The sequence below is a fragment of the Melanotaenia boesemani genome, chromosome 19, assembly GCF_017639745.1.
Source record: "Melanotaenia boesemani isolate fMelBoe1 chromosome 19, fMelBoe1.pri, whole genome shotgun sequence".
Taxonomy (NCBI): Eukaryota; Metazoa; Chordata; class Actinopteri; order Atheriniformes; family Melanotaeniidae; genus Melanotaenia; species Melanotaenia boesemani.
This window is the reverse complement of record NC_055700.1, coordinates 29,103,007-29,125,950: the sequence shown is the minus strand read 5'-3', so window position 1 is coordinate 29,125,950 and position 22,944 is coordinate 29,103,007. Positions and strand designations below refer to the sequence as shown.

The following is a 22,944-nucleotide window of genomic DNA, read 5'->3' as shown; positions in this document are numbered from 1 at the left end:
GGCCATGGAAAATGACTTCCGGATGGCTTCAAGGAGATTCTGGTCCACCATCCGGCGGCTCAGGAGGGGAAAGCAGTGCTCCTTCAACACTGTGTACAGTGGGGATGGGGGGGCTGCTGACCTGGACTCAGGACGTTGTGAGGCGGTGGAGGGAATACTTCAAAGACCTTCTCAATCCCACCAACACCTCTTGTGATGAGGAAGCAGAGTCTAGGGTAGCTGGTGCTGGCTCTCCCACCTTGGGGGCTGAGGTCGCTGAGGTAGTTAAAAAGCTCCTTGGTGGCAGGGCCCCGGAGGGGATGAGGTCTGCCCAGAGTTCTTTAAGGCTTTGGATGCTGTAGGGCTGTCTTGGCTGACACGCCTCTGCAGCATCGCGTGAACATCGGGGACAGTACCCCTGGACTGGCAGACTGGGGTGGTGGTCCCCCTCTTCAAAAAGGGGGACCGGAGGGGTTGCTCCAACTACAGGAGGATCACGCTCCTCAGCCTCCTAGGTAAGAGAATGGTCCGTCAGATAGTCGAATCTTGGATTGAGGAGGAGCAGTGTGGTTTTCGTCCCAGTCATGGAAAAGTGGACCAGCTCTAGACTCTCTTCAGGGTCTTGGAGGGGGCATGGGAGTTCGCTGAACCAATCTACATGTGCTTTGTGGACTTGGAGAAGGCGTTCAACTGTGTACCCCAGGGTACTTCGGGAGTATGGAGTGCCGTACTCCCACGGAACCTTGTACGAGCTGTCTGGTCCCTGTACCACCAGTGTCAGAGCTTGGTCCGCATGGCCGGCAGTAAATCAGAGTCGTTTCCGGTGAGGGTTGGAAACCACCAAGGCTGCCCTTTGTCACCAATTTGGTTCATAACTTTTATGGACAGAATTTCTAGGCACAGCCAAGGTATTGAGGGGATCCGGTTTGGTGGCCTCCAGATTGGGTCTCTGCTCTTTGCGGATGACGTGGTTCTGTTGGCTTCATCGGGCCGTGATCTTCAGCTCTCACTGGAGCGATTTGCAGCAGAGTGTGAAGCGGCTGGGATAAGAATCAGCACCTCCAAATCTGAGACCATGGTCCTCAGCCGGAAAAGGGTGGAGTGTCTTCTCCGGGTTAGGAATGAGTTCCTGCCCCAAGTGGAGGAGTTCACGTATCTCTGGGTCTTGTTCACCAGTGAGGGAAGGATGGAGCGGGAGATCGACAGGCAGACCGGTGCGGCGTCTGCAGTGATGTGGACTCTGCATCGGTCTGTTGTGGTGAAAAGGGAGCTGAGCCAAAAGGCAAAGCTCTCTATTTACCAGTCAATCTACATTCCTACCCTCACCTATGGCCACGAGCTGTGGGTAGTGACCGAAAGAACGAGATCGCAAAATACAAATGGCCAAAATGAGTTTTCTCCGCAGGGTGGCCGGGCTCTCCCTTAGAGATGGGGTGAGAAGCTCGGTAATCTGGGAAGAGCGGTTGTAAACAACCGTTTATAACAGTCTTCAGCCGTTTGCTTTATTTAGCTTCATTTATAAGGGTGTCTATATTATTAAAGTTTCTGGTTTACAGGCTGATGCCAGACTGACATGTTAGCTTGAGTAATTATGTTGTATGAACGTGTGGTAGGATTATTGGAGCATTTAAATCTTTTTCTGAGTTATGTAATATAAATATGAAGTTGTTTCTTTTGCAACATTGTAGTGCACATGAATCATTTAAATAAGTAAAGAAAATCAGACAAAACAAGTAAAGTAATCCTAACCACCAGTCATAACTTCACTAACAGCAGGTGAGCTTTGCAGTGAGACTGTGTTGTGCAGTCCTGCGGTGGAAGTGTGAACAGATCTGCACCCAGACATTCCTGAAATGTCCGTGAGCTTCCAGAAATTTGTAGTTTCCACACTGTTCATACGTGTAAACACTGATACCATAAACAAGGTAGCTTGTTATGTCCAGCGATGAAGTTGGAGCTAGTAATGTAGCATCATAGCTCCATTCCTTAGCTGTGGGGTCGTAAGGATCTATGTTATTGATTGTTGACAATTTGGCCAAATACTGATCCCGGGCCTCCTTGATAAGTATGTCCCTGTACGGTACCTCTCATCATTCTTCTTTTTATCCATACTGGCGACTGAGTAAGCGGTTTTAAAATGTTTTACTAACTGAAATTACTGCTCCTGGTGTTGCTTGTTTATTTTATGGACTGTATGGTTTATATCCGAGATGCAACCAATATGGCGCTGGGGGGCGTGTCGGCTAGTTACTTCACGTGTCTGACAAAGACCGATTGTTAACTACTGAGGTAGACTAATACAGTGTAGACCACGGTACTTTGTTAAAGAAATGAGGCAGTTTAAAGGCATTTAATAGCATAAAATATGTTGACATGCAAACACGTATGTGAACGTGATTTTGGACTTTGGAAGAACTTCGACCGATTGTTCAAAAGAAAAGTGTATTAATGGAGTGGCGCTGCCATCAGACAGCATGTAGGAGGGTCATATACCTTATAATAAATAAATAAGCATACGAACTAACTCATGTTCAGTCAGTCAGAGGAGGATCCTGTGTTGGCGTTAGATGCACCGTAGTTTACAGGTGGGTTAAGTAAGGAGTAAACAAAAGAAAGTAAAATCAAGAGTTGGAAATTCATTCTGTAAATTAAAGCGGGCAGAAGAATCGTCGTCTAATGCTGGTCCCTACCGGTAAGTGCAAAACATTAGTGCTCCATTTGGGTCAGCACTTACCCACGACAGTGTGCACTACAGCAGGTAGTGCTTGGTGTGCACTAAGCACTAGCACTCATGCGGTTTGAGACACACTCAAAATGTTTATGTTAAATGAACAAATGTCTAATCAATCAAACAAGGGCCTTCGTTCAGTTTTTTGAGCGCTCGCAGTGGGTTTTCTTTTTTTGTGGCTCCACTGCTGTGGCCACCAAACAAATTTTTTTGCTTGCCTCCACCTTGCTCACAAGCACTTCAATTTCTGTGTTGGAAAAGTTTTGTTGTTGTTCTTGTTACCATGATTTTCTCTTCTACCTCTTTTATATCGCATGCAGCGATATTCATGTCCTGCATTGATCATTGTAATGAAGTATAGGATTCTATAAAAAAAAAATATATTGTACAATACTCTAGGTTGGTTGATCATGCACATTTGCACTTAAATTCATATTTTTTACTTTAAAAATGCATAGTTGCACACAAACATTTCATTATTTGGATTTATTGAGCAATGAAATAATGATATATCTGATTCTGTCTTCCAGATACATGTACATTTGTAATCTTTTGACAGTGAAAGACAGTAAATATTGTGTGTATAGGTAATTTAATTAATTAATAGCGTAATTAATAGTGAAATGATTTGTAAGCTCACCTGACTCATGTCCTCTCCAGGGCTTTGGGCCAATGCTTCCCAGAGGTGTGAACACTCTTTTAAGGTTCCGGGAGAGGCTGTGAGGCTGGTGGGTAGGGGTGAGATTATTTGTACTTTGGTTTTGGGTTTACTTTACTGTGTGTGTTAAATAATTATTTGAGTAGGTAGGTAGGTTATGGATATTTTTTGGATCTTGTATAGTGACATTTTAGAAAGTAGTTTGTTTTATAACCTGGGAAACACCTCTGTCAGCAGGAAGTGGTTTACTCCAGTTAGCAGCAGGAGAGATAAATTTGCTCATTTGAGGGCTGCTGCTGGTGGAGGCTGAGCTGCTCCAGAATAGGATGGTGTAAGTTCCCTGGTCCAATTCATATTTAATAAATAAAATAATTTTGTATTGGATTACGCCGTCATCGCTTCGCTGTTTCCAGCCGCTCACACAGGCCATCTTGTCATAATCATGTATAGCTGGTTTAGGTGTGTGTAGAGTGAGATATGATGCAGATTCAGCTGCACACAATTCAGTAGTTTGAGATTTATAAAGGGGAAATTGCTTTGCTTGCAGGTATGTGGTTGGTTTTATGTCTGGATTCTTTTTTCTTTTCTTTTTGGCGTATACCATTTTCAGCATTTAGGCTTACAGTTTTGGTATAAATTCTACGCAATGTTTTATAAATGAGACCCCAGGACTGTTGAGCAACTGGAATGGGACAACATTCCTCTCCTTAAACTCCAGCAACTGGTCTCCTCACTTTCCAGATGTTTACAGACTGTTGTTAAAAGAAGAGGGATGTACAATGCTAAACATAATCCTGGAATTACTTTTTACAGACATGTTGCTGCCATCAGATTGAAAATTAGTTAATATTTTCCATGAAGTCATCAAATGTCTGTTTCATCATCTGATGTGTTGCTTATGTTGTATTTTGAATAAAAAATAAACCTCACCCTCCCGTTCCTTCTTTTATAAGAACCTTTATGCAAACATCACATATTTATGCTGTGGCTAAGAGAAAGAAATGATCCCTAGGTCTGATTGATGATTGCAGTTACTCCTGATGACATGACATGGGAGGAGATTCCTCAGAGTGGAGAAGTACCATCTGCCAGAGAAGGACACACACTCTGGTAAACCACACACTTAAAGCTGAGGTTAAAGGTAGTTATACCAACCATTTCTTTATGAAGCGTCACTGTTTGGCACCAGAGAACCAAAGAAATTAGAGAGCTGGAGGTTGGGTCATCTCATGATCATGGTTTATGTTCTTGGTTTTTCATATTCAGGGTCACGTTAGTCCTGTGTTGCTTTCTGTTGCCTGCTCATTAGTTCACCTGGTGTGATTGTTCATTCAGCTCACCTGTGTCTAGTTAGTCCTCTGTGGTTTCAGTTTCAGGTTTCCTTTGTCACATCATCTGTCCTGTTTCCCTGTGGTTTTTCCCTGTCGTGTGGTTCCTGAGTTTCTTGAGTTTTTAGTTCATGGGTGAAACCCACATTCCTTCTGCCTCCTGCCTCTCCATTCTGCTTTTGGTTCCTCATTTCCGCCAAACCGTGACAGATCGTTTATGCTAGCTGGAATGGGATCTAATGCATGTAGTCTGTTTCAGTGTTGTGAAAGGGAAGCTGTATCTGTTTGGAGGAGCTTCCAGCCCTGAAGCCACTGAATGTCTTCCAGGGGTCTATAGCTTTGACATTGGTGAGGATGTCACATATGTAGGGAAAGGAAAGAAACCCTGTAGCCTGTGTTAAAGGTTAACAGAACTGCAATTGGTATTTTCAATAGTGTCTCTGACCTGGGAATGCTTAGCAACCAGGGGCTTGGCCCTTAGAGCTCTCAGAAACAGCTCTGTTGCTATTGGAGACAACATCTATGTGTACGGAGGCCTACTGAAGGGGAGTCCAACTGATGACCTCATGGTCTTCAACACAGGTTATAATAAAAAACACTTTTCTGATGTCTGTTTCAGTGAAAATCAGCTTGTAAAGAAAAAAAAATCATGTTTTGGTTGTGACTTTGTCTCTGTTTTGTTTCAGTCTCTCTCATCTGGACACCAGTGAAAACAAGTGGATCGGTGCCTCCTGCCCTGTGAGACGCCTTCTGTTCGGAAAAGTGTCAGCTTAAACTGAATTTGGAGTTTTGCATGTCTTTGTTGTGTGTACATGTTTGTAGGTGGGGTCAGAGTTTTGCTCTGGCTGGTGATCAGGTGTTCATGTTTGGAGGATACAGGACCGGAGGAGAATTTTGCAAAGACCTTTATGTTTTTAATTCAGGTAAGCACTGATTTAGTTTATACCTATATCAATATTTTTGCACTCTGTACACAGGTAAATAGAATAGAATAGAAAATAAATAAATAAATAAATAAATAAATAAATAAATAAATAAATAAATAAATAAATAATAATAATAAATTAAACAAATCAAGACAGAAGATGTAGTTAATGTCATGAAGATTTTAAGATTTTAAAAACTTATATTTATTATCTGCCAGAATATAGACCTTAAGCATCTATTTAGTTAAATTGATATATCTTATGATTAAAAAAATAAGATTAATAAATCCATTTAAAATGGAGCTGGCATTAAAGAACAAGAATTTGTGTTTAAGCTAATCTACTGTGGCAGAAATGGGAAGTGAAAGGAGACTCACCTGCAGCCTGCAGTGGACAAACACTGACTGCTCACCATGATAAGGTAAGTTGTCTTATTTTAAGAATTTGAATGAGGCAAATATGTAAAACCACTTTACTAGGTCCACCTGTTCAGTTGTTTGTGAACGTAAATATCTAGTTAGTCAATCACATGGCAGAAGCTCAATGTATTTAGTCATGTAGACATGGTAAAAACAACCTGCTGAAGTTCAAACTGAGCATCAGGTTGTTGGTACCAAACAGGCTTTTTGTTTCATTTATTTTGTCAGCACAGACCATGCACTAAAAATATTCATTTTAGAAGAAAACAGATGCATTGTATCTGATTTAGCCACAGGCTAATTATGGATGCCAACGCATTGGCACACACATTACTATCGCTCTGCGTTTATTCTGCTTATTAGGGTCCGAGCCATACGAAGTATGGAAGGACCCTATTGTTTTCCAAATGTTTAGTCTCCTCCTTCTAAGCGCTTCGAGGCCAAATATGACCCCCTAAACACCCATGAAAAGTTGTGAAACTTGGCACACACGTCAAGCCCGGTGAAAATCGCGATATTCTAAGGTCCGCATACACTTCAATACAAAATTGGCTCAACAGCGCCACCTAGAGTCACCAAAAATCCCCAAATGAATGGGGTCCCAAAAGTCTACTTCGACGTAGGAACACGAAACTCGGCACACACGTGTAACACCCCGAGTCGAGCAAAAAAGTCAATCAAACACCTGTTGCCATGGAAACGGGGTGCCCGCTATCTTGGCGTGTGCGGCCATTTTTTTTTGCCATTTTTTGCACTTTACACACATCGTATTTGAATGAACTAGTCTGAGGGGATTCGTGCGACTGACTCCAAACTTGGTGGGAAGCTTCCTGACAAGTTGGGGACCAAACGATATTCAAAACTTTCTAATAGCAGAAAGCATGTTACCGTGGCAACCGACGGAAAAACGCCTTCTTGCCATGAAACACTGTTTCCTCATATCTCCATAGAAATAGATGGGATCTGCACCAAACTTAACAGTATTCATATGTGTCACACCCCAAGTCCAGCAAAGAAGTCAATCGAACACCTGTTGCCATGGCAACGGGGTGCCGGCCATCTTGGATTTCATTGCCATTTGAACGAACTAGTCTGAGGGGATTTGTGCGACCGACTCCAAACTTGGTGGGAACCTTCCTGACAAGTTGGGGACCAAACGCTATTCAAATCTTTCTAATAGGAAAAAGCTTGTAACCGTGGCAACCGACGGAAAAAGCCTTCTCGCCATGAAACACGGTTTGCTAATATCTCCATAGGAACACATGGGAACTGCACCAAACTTGACAGGATTCATACACGTTGGGTCCTTAACGCATTACACCACCTGTTGTCATGGCGACATCGGGTGGCGGGGTCCAGGACGCTCGGACCCGATGGATGCCGCTTGCGGCTTTAATTATTATTATTATTATTATTATTATTATTATTATTATTATTATTATTATTATTATTATTATTATTATCATTATTATTATTATTATGTTTCCGCTCGCTACTTTGGCACGAATCTACTCCTGCAGCTTTGATTCCCCCACAAAAGTTATATCAAACTTTGTGCTTCAACCTCGAATAGTGTGGAAAGATTATTCTCTACACAAGTCTTAGGGTGTTCACATAAATCACAAAAAAACTGCAAATTTTGGTCCCATAGAAATGAATGGGAGTTGGTCAGATCTGGAGGTCAGGCGTTCGAATCCCACACTCGGCATCAAAATGTTTTTTTGTTGTTTGTTTGTTTGTTTGTTTGTTTTTTTCCCCCTTTAACTACATTGACATGACCAAATCTACTTTCCAGATGTTAACACCATTGCCCCACTATCTAGAAACAGGAAGTCCCATATTTTTAACCCTTTGATGCCTGTAAAACCACTTCAAACTCATAAATATCACCCTTCATGAACTCAGGATTGAAATAACTGACTTCTTGCACCATCACGATAAAAATGACTTCTTGTGAGGTTTCAGTCCTTCACCATGACATAGGAAGTGACTCTAAGTCTGGACTCAGTTGACCAAACGATGTGAAATTTGCAAGTTGTGATTACAGTTCCAAACTGAACATGTTGGTATATGAAAAATGGCTACAGCACCACCTAGTGGACACCTTAAATTCTGCAGATTTGTATTCATGCTGCTGAGATGACCAAACTGAACATGGTTCACTCCAGTCCCAGGCTGAACACATCTGGATGTCCAGATGTTGTCAATGCCATAAGCCCACCCCCAGAAACAGGAAGTCCCTTTGCCATCAAACAGGAAGTGCGTCTGACTCAGTTGACCTAACACCATGAGATTTGCCAGTTTCAATCGTCCCAATCTGAACATGTTTGTACATGATAAATCACCACGCCATGTAGTGGCCACCTCAAATTCTGCAGGTTTTCAAATCATGCTAATATTTATTAAAATCTTTATTTAACCTGGAAATCCACTGAGATTAAAAAATCTCTTTTACAAGGATGTCCTGGCTGTCCAAGATGAAGCAACAGTACAGATAAACAAAGTATACACAAATGTAAGACATTTAACAGTTATGCAACAAAATCACCAATATTTACGAACATTCCAAGCATTAAATCTAAAGACAATGTGATTAGTTATCAAATAGAAATAAGATCAAACACAACTACACGTTACAAGTACAACTGGAAACTAAGAACTCAGATATCTTTTGTTTAAAACTTAAAATAGGGATGAGACCCCAGCCTCATCCTAGCAAATCATTCCAAGACCAGGACCCGAAAAAGGACAGACTCCTCTTTCCTGACCCTGTCTGCACAAAAGGCACCTTGAACCTCAGCCAACTACTGGCTCTAAGACTATAAGTGTTCTAGAGTGCTATAAACTTAGAACAGATATAGGAAAGTAACCTGCAGGATTTCAGTCTATAGAAAAACTTAGTGAATTTTAGCTTTTTTGTCAGATATGTGATATGTTTAAAGGATAAGTCCTTGTTGAGCCAGATACCCAAATATTTATATGTATCTACTACCTCTAAAGTAGTACCATCCAGTGTTTTAATGAGAGGCAGAGCAGCCACACATTTGCCTGTTTTATTCATCCTACCAACCTGAGCATGTTTGTACATGAAAAACGCCTAGCGCCACCTAGTGGCCATGTGAGATTTTTTAAATTATATTAAATTCAGACATGTTTGTAGCTCTCGCACTACACCGCTGTCGCCGTGGCCGCATGGCTGGTGCGCCAGGAGCAGCGGTGCAACAGGTGCATTGGCACCCATCAAAATTTCTTAAAATGTTCTAGTTATAATTCTTCAGTTTCTGTCATGAAACTTTGGCACCTATCTCCTTGTAAAGCTTTGACTCTACCCCCACAAAAGTTATATCAAAATGTGCATCTCGACCTCAAATGGTGTGGAAAGACATTTCTCGTACCTAAGTGTGTTTGTGTAATTAGAAAAAATCTGTGATTTTTGGTCCCATTGAAAAGAATGGAATTTCGTCAGATCAGGTCAGGGGTTTGAATCCCACACTCGCCATTGAATTTTTTTCTTTTTTCCTTTCACTACATTTACATGATGACCAAATCTACTTTCCAGATATTGTCAATGCCATAGCCCTGCCCCCTAGAAACAGCAAGTCCCATATTTTTAATCCTTTGATACCTATAAAACCACTGATTTCTTGCACCTACGATGTTAAATTACTTCCTGTGAAGTTTCAATCCGTCACCATGGAACAGGAAGTGCATCTAACTTGGAACTCAGTTGACCTAACATGGTGATATTTGCCTGTTTTGATCAGTCCAAACATGTGTACATGAAAAATTGACTACAGAACCACCTAGTGGCCACCTTAAACTCTGCAGGTTTTCATATCATGCTGATATTTGCCAGTTTTAATCAGAGTACCAATCAGAGCGTGTTTGTACATAAAAAAAAAAAAAAAACACTATAGCACCACCTAGTGGCCATGTCAGATTTTCATGTTAGCACCACCATGGCTACGTTTGCATCAATTTCACACCATCAAAATTTCTTGAAATTTTCTAGTTTCCACTTCTCAGGGCAGGTAAACAAATAAGTACAGTTAAATTAAAACAATATAAATGCCACTAAACAAGCAACAACGAACTACAATAAAACTCATAACTATAAAAACTCAAACTGATTAACCTACTGCCCTATTAAATTTCCTATGTCATATATTTAATAATAACTAATATAATTCAATGATTCAAAGATGTGTGTGTGGCCCATGCATTAATGCTGGCTGCACTGATTCATCAAAATCCATTTCTTTTAGTACCATGTGAAAAGTCATCACGTTTTTAAGGCACTAGGGAGTTTTTTCTTTTCCAATCCTTTAAAGGTGTCATCACCTGGTCTTTTCATGTATCAACTGTCCTCTAAGTGTCTTTAAATATTTTTTTGAAAACTTATTAAGCATAAAAAAAAAAAAAAAAAAAAAATCAAACATAGAGCTTGTTCTGACCCTTTGCTCATACCACAACTTTTGACTAATGTTAATGAGGTGCATGCTGATTGGCTGCAGGGAGGCCAGAGTTGGAAGGGGGGGCTGGCCCAATGCATGCACAGTGCATTCGACTCCAAAACATCAACAGTTTAGTGATGGCAAATGAAAGTTACAGAGCAGCGGCTTATGGAATTCAGCCGTTTATGTTTGAAGCAGACCCTGAGCCTGAGAGTGAAGATACCGAGATGGTGGAAAAAGCACGTTTACAACAATATCTTTACAAAAATTTACGTGGGAGAGCACTTTTATAAAAACGCCAACACAGGGCTCATTTGTACATTGCAGGGGGTTAAACTTTTAGGCTCATTCCCTAGCATCAGCATTAGCTGCATCAGCTTAACTCAGGGCTCGGACATAGCAAAGTATAACTTTATATTAGTAGCAACGGTTTTTTTTTAGAAGCTCTTTGAAAACCGCTCCACGGATATAATGGTGATTTAGAAAAAACTGGAATTCTAGACCTCTCCTCTTCAGCCCCTTCCTGCTCCTCAACTCTCCAGCAGCTGTGGCAGGCAGGATCATCATCAGACCCTCCCACTTTTTTATACTTTAAAGAGAGACATTTTCTGGAACCCACGTCATATGTTGGAAACTGATAAAAAGCAAACATGTCTCCCGTACAAGCCTCTGCTGACCGGGGACGTTTTGTCTCCAGAATCGCCTCCAGGTTTACCATCCTCGCCGCTGGGCAGGGATGCCGGTTGTCAGACATTTCATCCAGGCTTACCCTCTTTGCTGCTGACTAGAGATGCCGAGTGTCAGACATCTCCTCCAGGCTCACCCTCGCTGCTGAGGGGGCACATTAATTTTAGACCTGATGCCTCATCCTCCGTGTCTTCTAAGGGTTACGTACATCCTTGGTATCAAAAGACACCTCCAGAGAACAGCCCTGAACTTTACTCCACACCCCTGTCCTCGGTTCCGACGTTGGAGCGTGACAGCGGTCTTACACTGATAGAACACTTTCGTTAATGGAGACAAACGAGGATTCAACGCTCTCTCTACCTGCTACATCTGAGCTCGAATCTGGATATACCTCTTCTTTGGTCACGGTATCTGATTTGACTACAGCTACTCAATCAGGAATAGACGAGATGCTAAGCCAAATCAGTCACTGATAGAGGCTGGTTCACCTTCTCCACCACCATCACCCTCTTCTTCTTCCTCCTCCCTGCCGGATGAGGCGGATGGGCAGTTGTCTGATATTCTGATAAACACTGCGAAATCTGTAGTCAGTCATCTCTTGAGAGCCGTTCTTAGCAAGTATCATACAGAAACCTGTTACAGCTGCCAGGTCCAACACCCCAGTCAGAAACAGCACAAGTGTTTGACTGAACTGGCTGATCATTTCTACAAAGATCATTATGCAGAATTAAATAAAAGACTCTAGAACAGACGAAGCGCAGCTCAGATCACCCTTATGATGATGAAAAAACAAGGACCAAGGTTTCCCTTGCCCAGACGTGGGTCACCAGGGCCCCCCTCTGGAGCCAGGCCTGGAGGTGGGGCACGGAGGTGAGCGCCTAGTGGCCGGGCCTTTGCCCATGGGGCTCAGCCCGAAAGGGAGACATGGGCCTCTCCTCCCATGGGCTCACCACCTGCAGGAGGGGCCATAGGGGTCAGGTGCATTGTGAGCTGGGCAGCTGCCAGAGGCGGGGTTTGGAGAGGCCATGGAGAATGACTTCCGGACGGCTTAGAGGAGATTTTGGTCCACCATCTGGCAGCTCAGGAGGGGAAAGCGGTGCTCCGTCAACCCTGTGTACAGTGGGGATGGGGGGCTGCTGACCTCGACTCGGGACGTTGTGAGGCGGTGGAGGGAATACTTCGAAGACCTTCTCAATCCCACCAACACGTCTTGTGATGAGGAAGCAGAGTCTGGGGTAGCTGGTGCTGGCTCTCCCATCTGTGGGGCTGAGGTTGCTGAGGTGGTTAAAAAGCTCCTCGGTGGCAAGGCCCCAGGGGTGGATGAGGTCCGCTTAGAGTTCCTTAAGGCTCTGGATGCTGTAGGGCTGTCTTGGTTGGCACGCCTCTGCAGCATCGCGTGGACATCGGGGACAGTACCCCTGGACTGGCAGACTGGGGTGGTGGTTGGAGGGTGTGCTCCAACTACAGGGGGATCACACTCCTCAGCCTCCCCGGTAAGGTCTATTCAGGGGGGCTGGAGAGGAGGGTCTGTCAGATTGTCGAACCTCGGATTGAAGAGGAGCAGTGTGGTTTTCGTCCCGATCGTGGAACAGTGGACCAGCTCTACACCCTCTTCAGGGTCTTTGAGGGGGCATGGGAGTTTGCTCAACCAATCTACATGTGTTTTGTGGATTTGAAGAAGGCATTTGACCGTGTTCCCCGGGGACTCCTGTGGGGGGTACTCCGGGAGTATGGAGTGCCGGACTCGCTTGTACGAGCTGTCCGGTCCCTGTACGACCAGTGTCAGAGCTTGGTCCGCATTGCCGGCAGTAAATCAGAATCGTTTCCAGTGGGGGTTGGACTCCACCAAGGCTGCCCTTTGTCACTGATTCTGTTCATAACTTTTATGGACGGAATTTCGAGGCGCAGCCAAGGTGTTGAGGGGATCCGGTTCGATGGCCTCAGGATTGGGTCTCTGCTCTTTGCGGATGATGTGGTTCTGTTGGCTTCATCGGGCCGTGATCTTCAGCTCTCGCTGGAGCAATTCGCAGCCGAGTGTGAAGCGGCTGGGATGAGAATCAGCACCTCCAAGGCCGAGACCATGGTCCTCAGCCGGAAAAGGGTGGAGTGCTCTCTCTGGGTCTGCAATAGGGTCTTGCCCCAAGTGGAGGAGTTTACGTATCTCGGGGTCTTGTTCACAAGCTGTGGGTAGTGACCGAAAGAACGAGATCGTGAATACAAGCGGCTGAAATGAGTTTTCTCCGCAGGGTGGCCGGGCTTTCCCTTAGAGATAGGGTGAGAAGCTCGGTGATCTGGGAGGGGCTCAGAGTAGAGCCGCAGCTCCTCCACATCGAGAGGAACCAGATGAGGTGGCTCGGGCATCTGGTTAGGATGCCTCCTGGACACCTCCCTGGTGAGGTGTTCCGGGCACGTCCCACCGGAAAGGGGCCCCGGGGAGGACCTAGGACATGCTGGATGGACTACATCTCTTGGCTAGCCTGGGAATGCCTCGGGATCCCTCCAGATGAGCTGGTGAATGTGGCCGGGGAGAGGAAAGTCTGGGTTTCCCTGTTTAGGAAGCTGCCCCCGTGACCCTGACTCCGGATAAGCGGAAGAAAATGGATGGATGGATGGATGGATGGACTCTATAATACACTTTTCATCCCAGCCGTCCAGGGAGCTTTGGAAAATTGCTCTCTTTATGTGTCTGAACACAGGGTCATTGGATTGTGTGAAGCTTTTCTTCATGAGATTCAATTTTGCAAATGGATCAATGATAAAATCAACACACATTTCTTTAGGTTACCTGAAGGAAAGATTGCTCGAGTAAGGACTTTGTGTGAGGCCTTCGACTTTTGGAGCGGTAATGAGGTGAAGCTGGAGGAAGATTTTTAAGGAGCAGTCGAAAAAATGTGTATAATTCTTTAAATGCCTCTTTAAACAGAAAACAAAAAGAAAAAAATAAATGGGCAACTACTGCCGAAGGTTTGTAACTTGTGTACAAGATCACCCTGTCATATGTCAGTTAATCAGTGTTTTGGTTTGAGTGATTAAAAACAGTGCAAGCTACCCAAGCAAACCTTGTCTCTGTTGGGGCCTGAGAATGCTGTAAAGCGAGACTTGATGAGACTTAGCAGAATCAACATGGCACGCTACTGAAAACAAACAAACACCCTATTTTTTACTGTCGGTGTTGCCGGTCGGTGTTCAGCATCCACTGAAGTGTCCTATAAATAATTTATTGTGTTGTTGCTATGGGTAATTCTTGTTGACTAGGTAGGCTGTCCCATTTCACGAACGTTAAGCAGACTTCGAAGTGTGTAGCCTACAGAGGACACTCTGTAGCCTACGTAGTCTGCGCACTCAGAAGTCTGCAGACCCTGAATTGGGACACAGCTCTAGTCATACATTGCCGTCCTCATACTTCCACGAGTGTTTTGCGTTGCCATGGTTGTTCAGTCAATTCCTCCATTAGTGGGCAGTGCTAATTTCATTGTTCACACCCATGAGCCAACGTCAGTTTCAGGCACCGTTCGGCAGCGGTAATGCAACAATATAAAGTTGTTTCCAATACCATATTAGTTAGTTTGAAGTTTGATATTCAACAGATATTTGGAGACCCAGTCTCGTCATATTTTGCAGACCCTATGCCGTTTTGTCACGGGGTGAGAGACACGACGCAACAGTCTTGGCTACCGGCGGGTAGTTGGGGACCGTCAGCAAATTACAGATAGCAGTATTAAAATAAACAATATCTACTCAACCACCTAAACTATAAATGTCACAATGATTCTAAACTTTTCAACATCTATCTGTGAATGTTGCAGCAACCTCATGCTATTTTTTATGAATATTTCAGTATTTTAAAGTTCACAATAGCTTTTTAGTCATGTAACCTACACACCTCAAATCACTACTTGATTGATCACCTAGTATGGCTACATGTTGCACAGCCTTTATTTCCATTTCATTTTCAATCTCATGCTATATGATTTTTTTTAATATTTCAAAGTTCAATAGCTTTTTAGTCACGTGACCCACACGCATACAAGGGTCTGCTATTATTCATCTGAGGGCTATGGCAGAGGAAAACACTCCGATGAGATGCCGTTGGTAAAGACTGACAGTTGGGTCGATTATAAATGAGCTTAATATGATGAATGAAGTTTGGGCCAAATCCAAACCAAACCTGTGGAGTGTATTTTCCCATTCAACCCAATCAAATGCCTTTTCGGCGTCAAGTGATGTTACTGCTTCTGGGGATGGAGTGCTAGATTCAGTGTAAATGATATTAAACAATCGTCTCAAATTAAAATAGTTTGCCCTGGATAAACCCAGACTGGTCCTCTGAAATGATGTGAGGAAGAACTGTTTCCAGCCTGAGTGCAACGGCCTTTGAGAACACTTTACTGTCGCAGTTTGTCAGGCTGATTGGTCTGTAAGATAAGCAGTATGGAGGATCCTTATTCTCATTTGAAAGTAGGGTAATAGATGCCTGATGAGGCGTGGGTGAAAGAGTATTATTCTCCAGTACTTCACTGAGAGGACAAGAGGGGCAAGTTTATCTTTAAATTTTTTTTATAAAGATCCACCAGAAACCCATCTGGCTGTAATCCCCAGACATAATCAAATGATGAGTATCTTTGATAAAGCTCTGTGTTAAATGACATTTAACAAAATTTCTCATTAGTGAAACTGTAATGGCCCTTAATCCTGATAAAAATACTATTAAAAAAATATTGACTGAAACTGTGACAGTACTTAGATCAAATAACGACGGTTTTGAAGACATTCATCAGCTCGTAAGTCGTAAAACATGTGGTGTGTATTTCGAGTGACATTCACACAGTAATGAGGTCCCAAAAAGTATAAATTTGATAGATTTTTGCAGGAGCCGAGGGAGACACGTCTACTCACTATGCTCCTCCCCTGCAAACATTCTGAATGTAGTGTTGTTTAGACAACATTCTCACACGTTTTTCCATGTCAAATTAAAAGAATATTAATATAAAATTTCTAGAAAGTGTAAATTTAATAATGAGAGTGTCATGGTCCTCTTTTTAACTCTACACAGGACATCTACCTTTTTGGAGGTAAAAGGAAAAATGAGGATGACTCAGTGACATTGTCAAATGAAATCTACAAACTCAGTATTGGTAAGCCACGAATTGTTTAAGAATATTTACAGTTTATCACGTTAAAGAAAGCAAATAAAGTAGCTAAATTCACTGTGCCCCCCAGCAAAGATGAAGTGGAAAGTCCCTTTGTATGTGGGGATTCCTCCAAGCTGTCGCCATGAACACATCGCCTTCATCCTCCACAGCCATGTCAGCCGAACACGGAGTCCTTTGTCATTTCATTTATCTGTTATAACGTGGTAAAATAGATTAAAGTTTTGTGCTGTTTTGGTCCACAGCTGTATGTATTTGGAGGACAGAATGACGAGCAGGATTTTAATGACTTGAAGGTGATGAAGCTCATTAACCCATCTGAGAGGCAACCAGGTACATAATAATAATAAATATAATAAAAATATATTTGTTGCGATGTTCATAATTGTGATGAAAACAATAAAAACTGGATTTTCTGGGTAAAATCAGTGGCTCCTAACGCTCCCTACAGGGTAAAAGCAGGTTTTGTTTAGACATCTGCACCCACCAAAAAGGGATGTGGGCTTAATTGTGTAGATTTCAGTTTCAGACAGAATTTCTGATTACATATTACTTCAATCCCCTGCAAAGGGACAGATTCGTGCTTTTCAGGGGTGTGAAGATTACCTGCTGATCCTCATCTTATCTTTTTTTTCCTCATTAGTAATGAAGGAGATTCTGTCAGAGTTTGGTCTCCAGGGCATCAGTCACAGGTCAGCAACTTTACACCAAAGCTTATGTTTTACATTTATGTGCGTTTGTGCCCGTGTGCATCTAGTTTTAGCCTCTGGTGAAGTCTCATCTCTGTTTTATAAAATAAATACAGGCCATTTATCATTTAAAACTGTAGCTTCATTCTGGTTTTAACTCTTCACAGCTTCACTCCCACAAAAGTTCCCAACGTTCGATATGAACTAAGTGAGTCTGTTCCATCCACCCAACCCAGAAGCAGAGCAGCTGATGTACAGGTGATGCATGCAGTCTGGATCACAGGTAGGGAAAAAGAAATCAAGAGGTTCGGTCCCAAGTGATCATCTCACATTTCCTGCTGCAGGGGTTTGTCCACTTCAGTGCAATAAGAGACCAGGCAATGAAAATGATCCAGACAGCCTTCACACTTCTGGAACAGGAGTTCCAGAAACTGGATCGGTAAATTTTCCTGTCCCACCTTCAACCCCAGAGCTTAAGTTTTTACGATGAATTGTTCTTTTTTTATTTTGTTTTTTCCAGAGAGAAATCAGAGTTATCCAAAGCTGCTGCTGCTCTTCAAAGAGACAAAGACCTTCATGAAGTTCAGCAACAACAACAACAGCAGGTTTAGTATGATCTTAATTCATCTAGTCTCAACCAATCAAACCAAGATATATAAAAGATGTAAATCGTTTTGCTATCGTCAGATTTTCTAAAATCTCTACAAAAAAAAAAATTGAATCTAATTTTATCTAGACTACATCTAAATGTATGATGATCTAATCTGGGCTTCCTCTAAAATTAATCTTGACAAACTGAATATTGGCAACCTTTAAATCTAAAGCTATTCAACGTAAAACAACACGGCTCCAGACTAACTTTTTTTTATGAGGAGCACAGCGGCCCCTAACTTAAATTTTTAGGAGCGCAAACAGAAGATTTAAGGGTGCACACTGAAACCGCCTTTCATAGCAAACATTCACATTTGCGCTCATTTTCACTGTATTAGTTATAAATACTTGAACAATAAATTCAGAAATTACTATGTTTACAATTCACATTGTACATTACATTCACACAGGCATGGCTCAATGGGTAGAGTGGTCGTCCTGTAACCTAAGGGTTGCCGGTTCGATCCCGGCCCGGAGCTTATGTCGAGGTGTCCCTGAGCAAGACACCGAACCCCTACTTGCTCCGCCATCAGTGTGTGTGTGAATGTGACGTAGGGGAGACCGGGGATGGTTGTAACATGGGGAGAGTTGAAACGCCACTATTTTCACCAATCAAGAATGAGACAGGAGTCAGAAGATCATTCCAGTGTTTGCCCACTTCCTTCTCAATCTCACATGGCAGTGAACAAGGCTGAAAACACATGCATGCTGATTTTATTGACTAAAAACTGATTTTGGGATAAGAAAGTAATTTTTTTTACCAACACTTAATTTAGTTTAGTACTTATGCAACTTAAAACAAAACCATATGACTTACAGTAAATGAAAAAGCTGTCTTTTAGGCAAAATGTGATGCATTCCCCCCTTGCTAATTTCAAATTACTATGCTAACACAGCTACCTAAACATTGGCTGACAGGGTTGGGGTGGGTTGTAACATTTATGTTAACAGTGTTACAACCATCCCATAAAATTAAGTTTTTTTTTTTATTATTTTATTATTTTTAAATCATATCTAGGCAATGGAAAAAAGAAAGAGAGATGTGTGGTGGCTTTTTAAAAAAAAAAAAAAAAAAAAGCATGAATAAAAACATGAAAAACGCTGAAAGGCAATGCTGAAGATTCTGAGACCTTGGATGATGGGAATATTTGTATTATCTACATGGAGCCATCTTGCAGCTCAAGGCCAAAGGAAGTTTGGGTAAAATGTACCCAATGTAGTCTATGGGGCCACCAAGCTCGTACTCCAGGGTTACCAACTTTCATTTGTCAATATTGTGATTAAGATTAAGAACATAGTCAAACTAAATATGTACAAACTAGCCCTGTTTTCTTTTTTCTTTGTTTTTTATATGCAAAAAGTATGTAAGCTCAATATCAGACCTGAATCTTTTTACATAAGTGCAGAGTTGTCATTAAGCAGCCATAGTCCTGTTATGAAAGTTTGTTCAAGTAGGCTTATTCAAACACAAAGTCACATTAATTCAAGTTAAACATTGAACATTGAATGTTTGAGCTGTAGTCAGTTAAAGAGAAAAGATTTTGTTTGGGATCTTTTTTTTTTCTTTTCAATAAATCCATTTTTGAAGCATATTATACGGTGTGGCATCTGTTTAGGCTTCTTTTGTCCAGTTGTTACAACCCTCCCCAGTATGTGTTACAACCATACCCGGTAGTGGGGTAGGTTGTAACAAAGGACAACCATGTGTTTGACATTAACATACGATGTCTGTGATGTTCTTGCAGATTTTTGAATTGGTGCATTTTGTAGTGAAGAAATATGGGTATTTCATATCAAAGTTTGAGAACTGTAGCTCAAAAATTCAATGAGTTACAGGTGTTGCAGCAAAAAATGTTACAACCATCCCTGGTCTCCCCTATATGTAAAGCGCTTTGGATAAAAGCGCTATTTAAGTACAAGCCATTTACTATTTAACAATAACATTAAAAAACACATCTTACTGGACGCACTAATACAAAACAAGTAGACATAAAACTTGTCGAATCAAATCAGATTTGACTTGATTCTCTTTGTAGTTGAAGCAGAACGACATCTTTGTCCCCATCATCCCCCCAGGACATGGTACGACTGGTCCATGTAGTTCCTGGTAATAAACAGCTTCAGGGACTGATGCTCCTCCAGCCACTGTTCCCACTCCTCAGTAAGAACAGCAGCTATTGGCTGTCCTAGAAGTCGCTAATTGGTATCATCAGCCTGGTACATATAGTTGTAATGGACGCTGCCATAGGATGTAATGGTAGCGATTTAAAAAAAATGTTTGTAACAGCAAAAATTAAATAAAATACATAATAAATAAAATAATAAATTTGTCAATACTTTATTTTTTGGTTCAGTTTTTTAAGTGTACTTTGGTTTGTTAATTAGGAGTCTTTAACATTTCACAACACTTTTAACTTTTTAAACATTTTTGTCCACACTCTTCAATAAAGGACGTTACTGTGACGGTAAGCCAGCAGGATCCTCCAGCAGCAGCTTTTACGTTTTCAGCCTGGTCATGAAACAGAGGTGAACGTCGTCTGAATGCAGCTGCTGCTGCTGTAAGAAGACCAAGCCTCGTATGAGAGGGTCTGCACAGCACCGCTCCTCGTTGGGAAGATAAACTACCTTCATTCACGTCCGTCTCCAAAAGTCTCCAATAACACCAGAAAACTCGCTAGATTTGTCCTTAGTCGCTTTTTAAAAAGAAGTCACTAGAGGGTCTGAAAACACGCTAAAGACAGCGGCAAAGTCGCTAAATTGGCAAAACTGAGGAATAATCAATTCCCTCAAGACCCGCCTCTTTTCACACATTAGCCAATCACAGTGGTCGTTCGTCCCGCTCACACACATTGGCTGTCGTCTTCTTCGTTGGTGTTTGTCTACTTTTCCCCTAATAAAGTTAATTTGAATAGAAAAACCAGCAGATAATTTGTTATTACTGTGAACTACTGGGCAGAAGAGGGGAGCAGAATTTTTTTAACGACTAAATAAATTATAACTACGACAAGAAAAAGACCGGCAAATGTATCGGTCGCCATTGTAGAGTAGATGAAAAATTCACTCGCACTGTCTCATATTTTAGTCGCAAAATGTGACCATTTGGTCGCAGTCTGGAGCCCTGAACAAGAATTTAAAATATATTCTAAATTAACTTTATCTAATTGAAAAACCTATAAACTATTATAATCTAGACAATCCCCAATCCAAACTGAATCGTGACAACTTTAAACTAAAAATATCTTTACATTTGTTTATTTTTTTTAGGTAATCTAAGACCTAAAATCTAATCTTCTAACTCTAACAATCTAGGACCCAGATCAAATTTAACCTAAACTAACATTCAGCATCCGTAAATCATTAATGGGCTGTCCTAAATATGATGAAAAGGAACCCAATCTTGAAGCAACAAAAGCAGACTGAATTTAGCCAAACACATAAGCTGTATGCACCATAAATAAAAGGAGCATCATAGTATCATATGTCTGTATGACTGATATAGTATAAACATGCATGATGTAAATGTTCTTCACCTGGACATTATATTGCATAAACGTGGTGTGCTCCTTTGAACATGGTCATCTTTGGACCTGAGACATATTTGTGATTGTGTATCAGGAGTTGCAGGAGATGCTGGACAAGCATCGCACTCAAAATGAGGCATGGCTTCGTGCCAGGGCTGAGGAAAATGATAGAGAGAGGAGGGAGCTGTGCAGAATGAGAGTGAGTGAACAAAATACATTTTCTGGCTTTTCAGTTTATTTCAACCACAGGGATCAGTGTGTGTGTGTGTGTACACAGTAGCTTATTCAGCTAAAGACTTTGCATTGGGATGTGAATGAACACAGTAATGGGTTTTTATCCTCAGGAAGAGGTGTTGCAGGAACAAGAGAGACTGAAGGAGGAGCAAAGCCGCATCCAGAAACGCAGCGAACATCTCCTGTCAATAATGCATCAGTTTAAAGGAATGTGAATTTGTTTATTTAACCCTTTCACTTGTTCTGTCGGTTTGAAGAGAGTACAGAAATGTAAATTATTTGAATAAATAGAAACACGATTAAAGGATTGTTCTTTAAATGCCTAACTTCGCAGTGTGACAAAAAAAGTGTAGAAAATGTGAACATCATTATTTGACTAAAAAAAAGACGGATTCCAGAGTTGGTGTGTATCTAAAAAAATTGCATTAATAAGAGAAAATGCAAGGAGTTCTGAGTTTGGTTTAAATAAGATGCTGAAATGAAGATTGCTGTATAACATTAAAAATGAGACACTGCTGTGTATTCCTCTTTTTATCACAAGTAACTTACCTTTTCTAAGTTGGAAAAGGTAAGTTACCTAGTTACCTATCTAGCCAACGTGGTCCGACTTAAGGGATTATAATATTATCCTAGTAAGCGTTCCTGTTGCGTTTAAAATTTCAGCCATGATTAGTAATGTGTGGGAATGCGGTTAACATGGGTTAGGAGAACAATTTTAAGTTCTCTCCTAGGTTTTACAGGGAGCCGGTGAAGAGAGGCTAAAACTCCTGCTGTCTCTCATCAGAATCACCTGGATGCTTTTCAGGGCATTTTAGGGACAACCGATTCATAAGAAATGGCAGTAATTCATGTAGAAATATATCATTTAAGTGCCCTGTTTATTCCCAAAACTATGTGGACATTTTTCCAAGTTTGTTCCAAGAAATCCACTGCCACCAAATTTACCCCAAAATGCCAGACGTATATTTGATATCTGAAAACTTTATTGTAAAAACTGGCCTCAAAATCCTGTTCTGTGTAATGTGATACAAGGGTGGATACAATAATACATCAGCACAGTGATGCCAAATAAAGACTTTAAAAGGTAAGTCTTTTGAAAAAACACTTCCTGGTTTTTTGGTGTGTGTAAACAATTGTCTGCTCTCCAACAAGAGGGGAAAATAGTTTATACCTCGGATCTCTTCGGATTTCTGACAGCAGTTTTTTTCTTCAAGGTTTCTTCATAAACATCAACACACAGAAGTTTTGTCAAAGAAAATTCATCAGGATAACAAGCAGAACAAGTTTGGAATTAATGTGTGAGGTTACAATTATAAAAGATAGAAAACATGTCTTGGTTTTCTCGGCGCTGTGAGACAGCAGTGTTCATTTCTTCTATCGCGCTCTGGTGCTGACATTACGTCCAGATTCAGATGAACAGTCGTCACTCCGTTTGTGGGCACTTGATGGTGGGATTTAAATGTGCGAGGTTACAGTTATGATAAACATCAACACATAAGTTTAGTCAAAGAACATTCATC

At 41.6% G+C, this 22,944-nt stretch overlaps 1 protein-coding gene across 4 annotated transcripts in view; it reads left to right on the top strand.

The window, feature by feature from the left end:
* zmp:0000001301 (rab9 effector protein with kelch motifs) overlaps window positions 1-21,920 on the top strand; it is a 34,391-nt gene extending 12,471 nt beyond the window's left edge. For 3 of the 4 annotated variants that reach the window (XM_041969542.1, XM_041969543.1, XM_041969545.1), the window contains 15 exons: window positions 4,397-4,475; window positions 4,953-5,041; window positions 5,129-5,275; window positions 5,380-5,431; window positions 5,516-5,616; window positions 5,955-6,040; window positions 16,233-16,314; window positions 16,400-16,485; window positions 16,575-16,662; window positions 16,973-17,021; window positions 17,186-17,276; window positions 17,363-17,457; window positions 17,539-17,623; window positions 21,285-21,389; window positions 21,535-21,920. In XM_041969542.1, the coding sequence (XP_041825476.1) occupies window positions 4,397-4,475; window positions 4,953-5,041; window positions 5,129-5,275; window positions 5,380-5,431; window positions 5,516-5,616; window positions 5,955-6,040; window positions 16,233-16,314; window positions 16,400-16,485; window positions 16,575-16,662; window positions 16,973-17,021; window positions 17,186-17,276; window positions 17,363-17,457; window positions 17,539-17,623; window positions 21,285-21,389; window positions 21,535-21,639 (1,340 nt within the window). In that variant the 3' untranslated portion in view covers window positions 21,640-21,920. The remainder of the gene's footprint in view (window positions 1-4,396; window positions 4,476-4,952; window positions 5,042-5,128; window positions 5,276-5,379; window positions 5,432-5,515; window positions 5,617-5,954; window positions 6,041-16,232; window positions 16,315-16,399; window positions 16,486-16,574; window positions 16,663-16,972; window positions 17,022-17,185; window positions 17,277-17,362; window positions 17,458-17,538; window positions 17,624-21,284; window positions 21,390-21,534) is intronic. The other variant, XM_041969544.1, reaches the window with a different exon arrangement.
* Window positions 21,921-22,944: the final 1,024 nt, after the last annotated feature.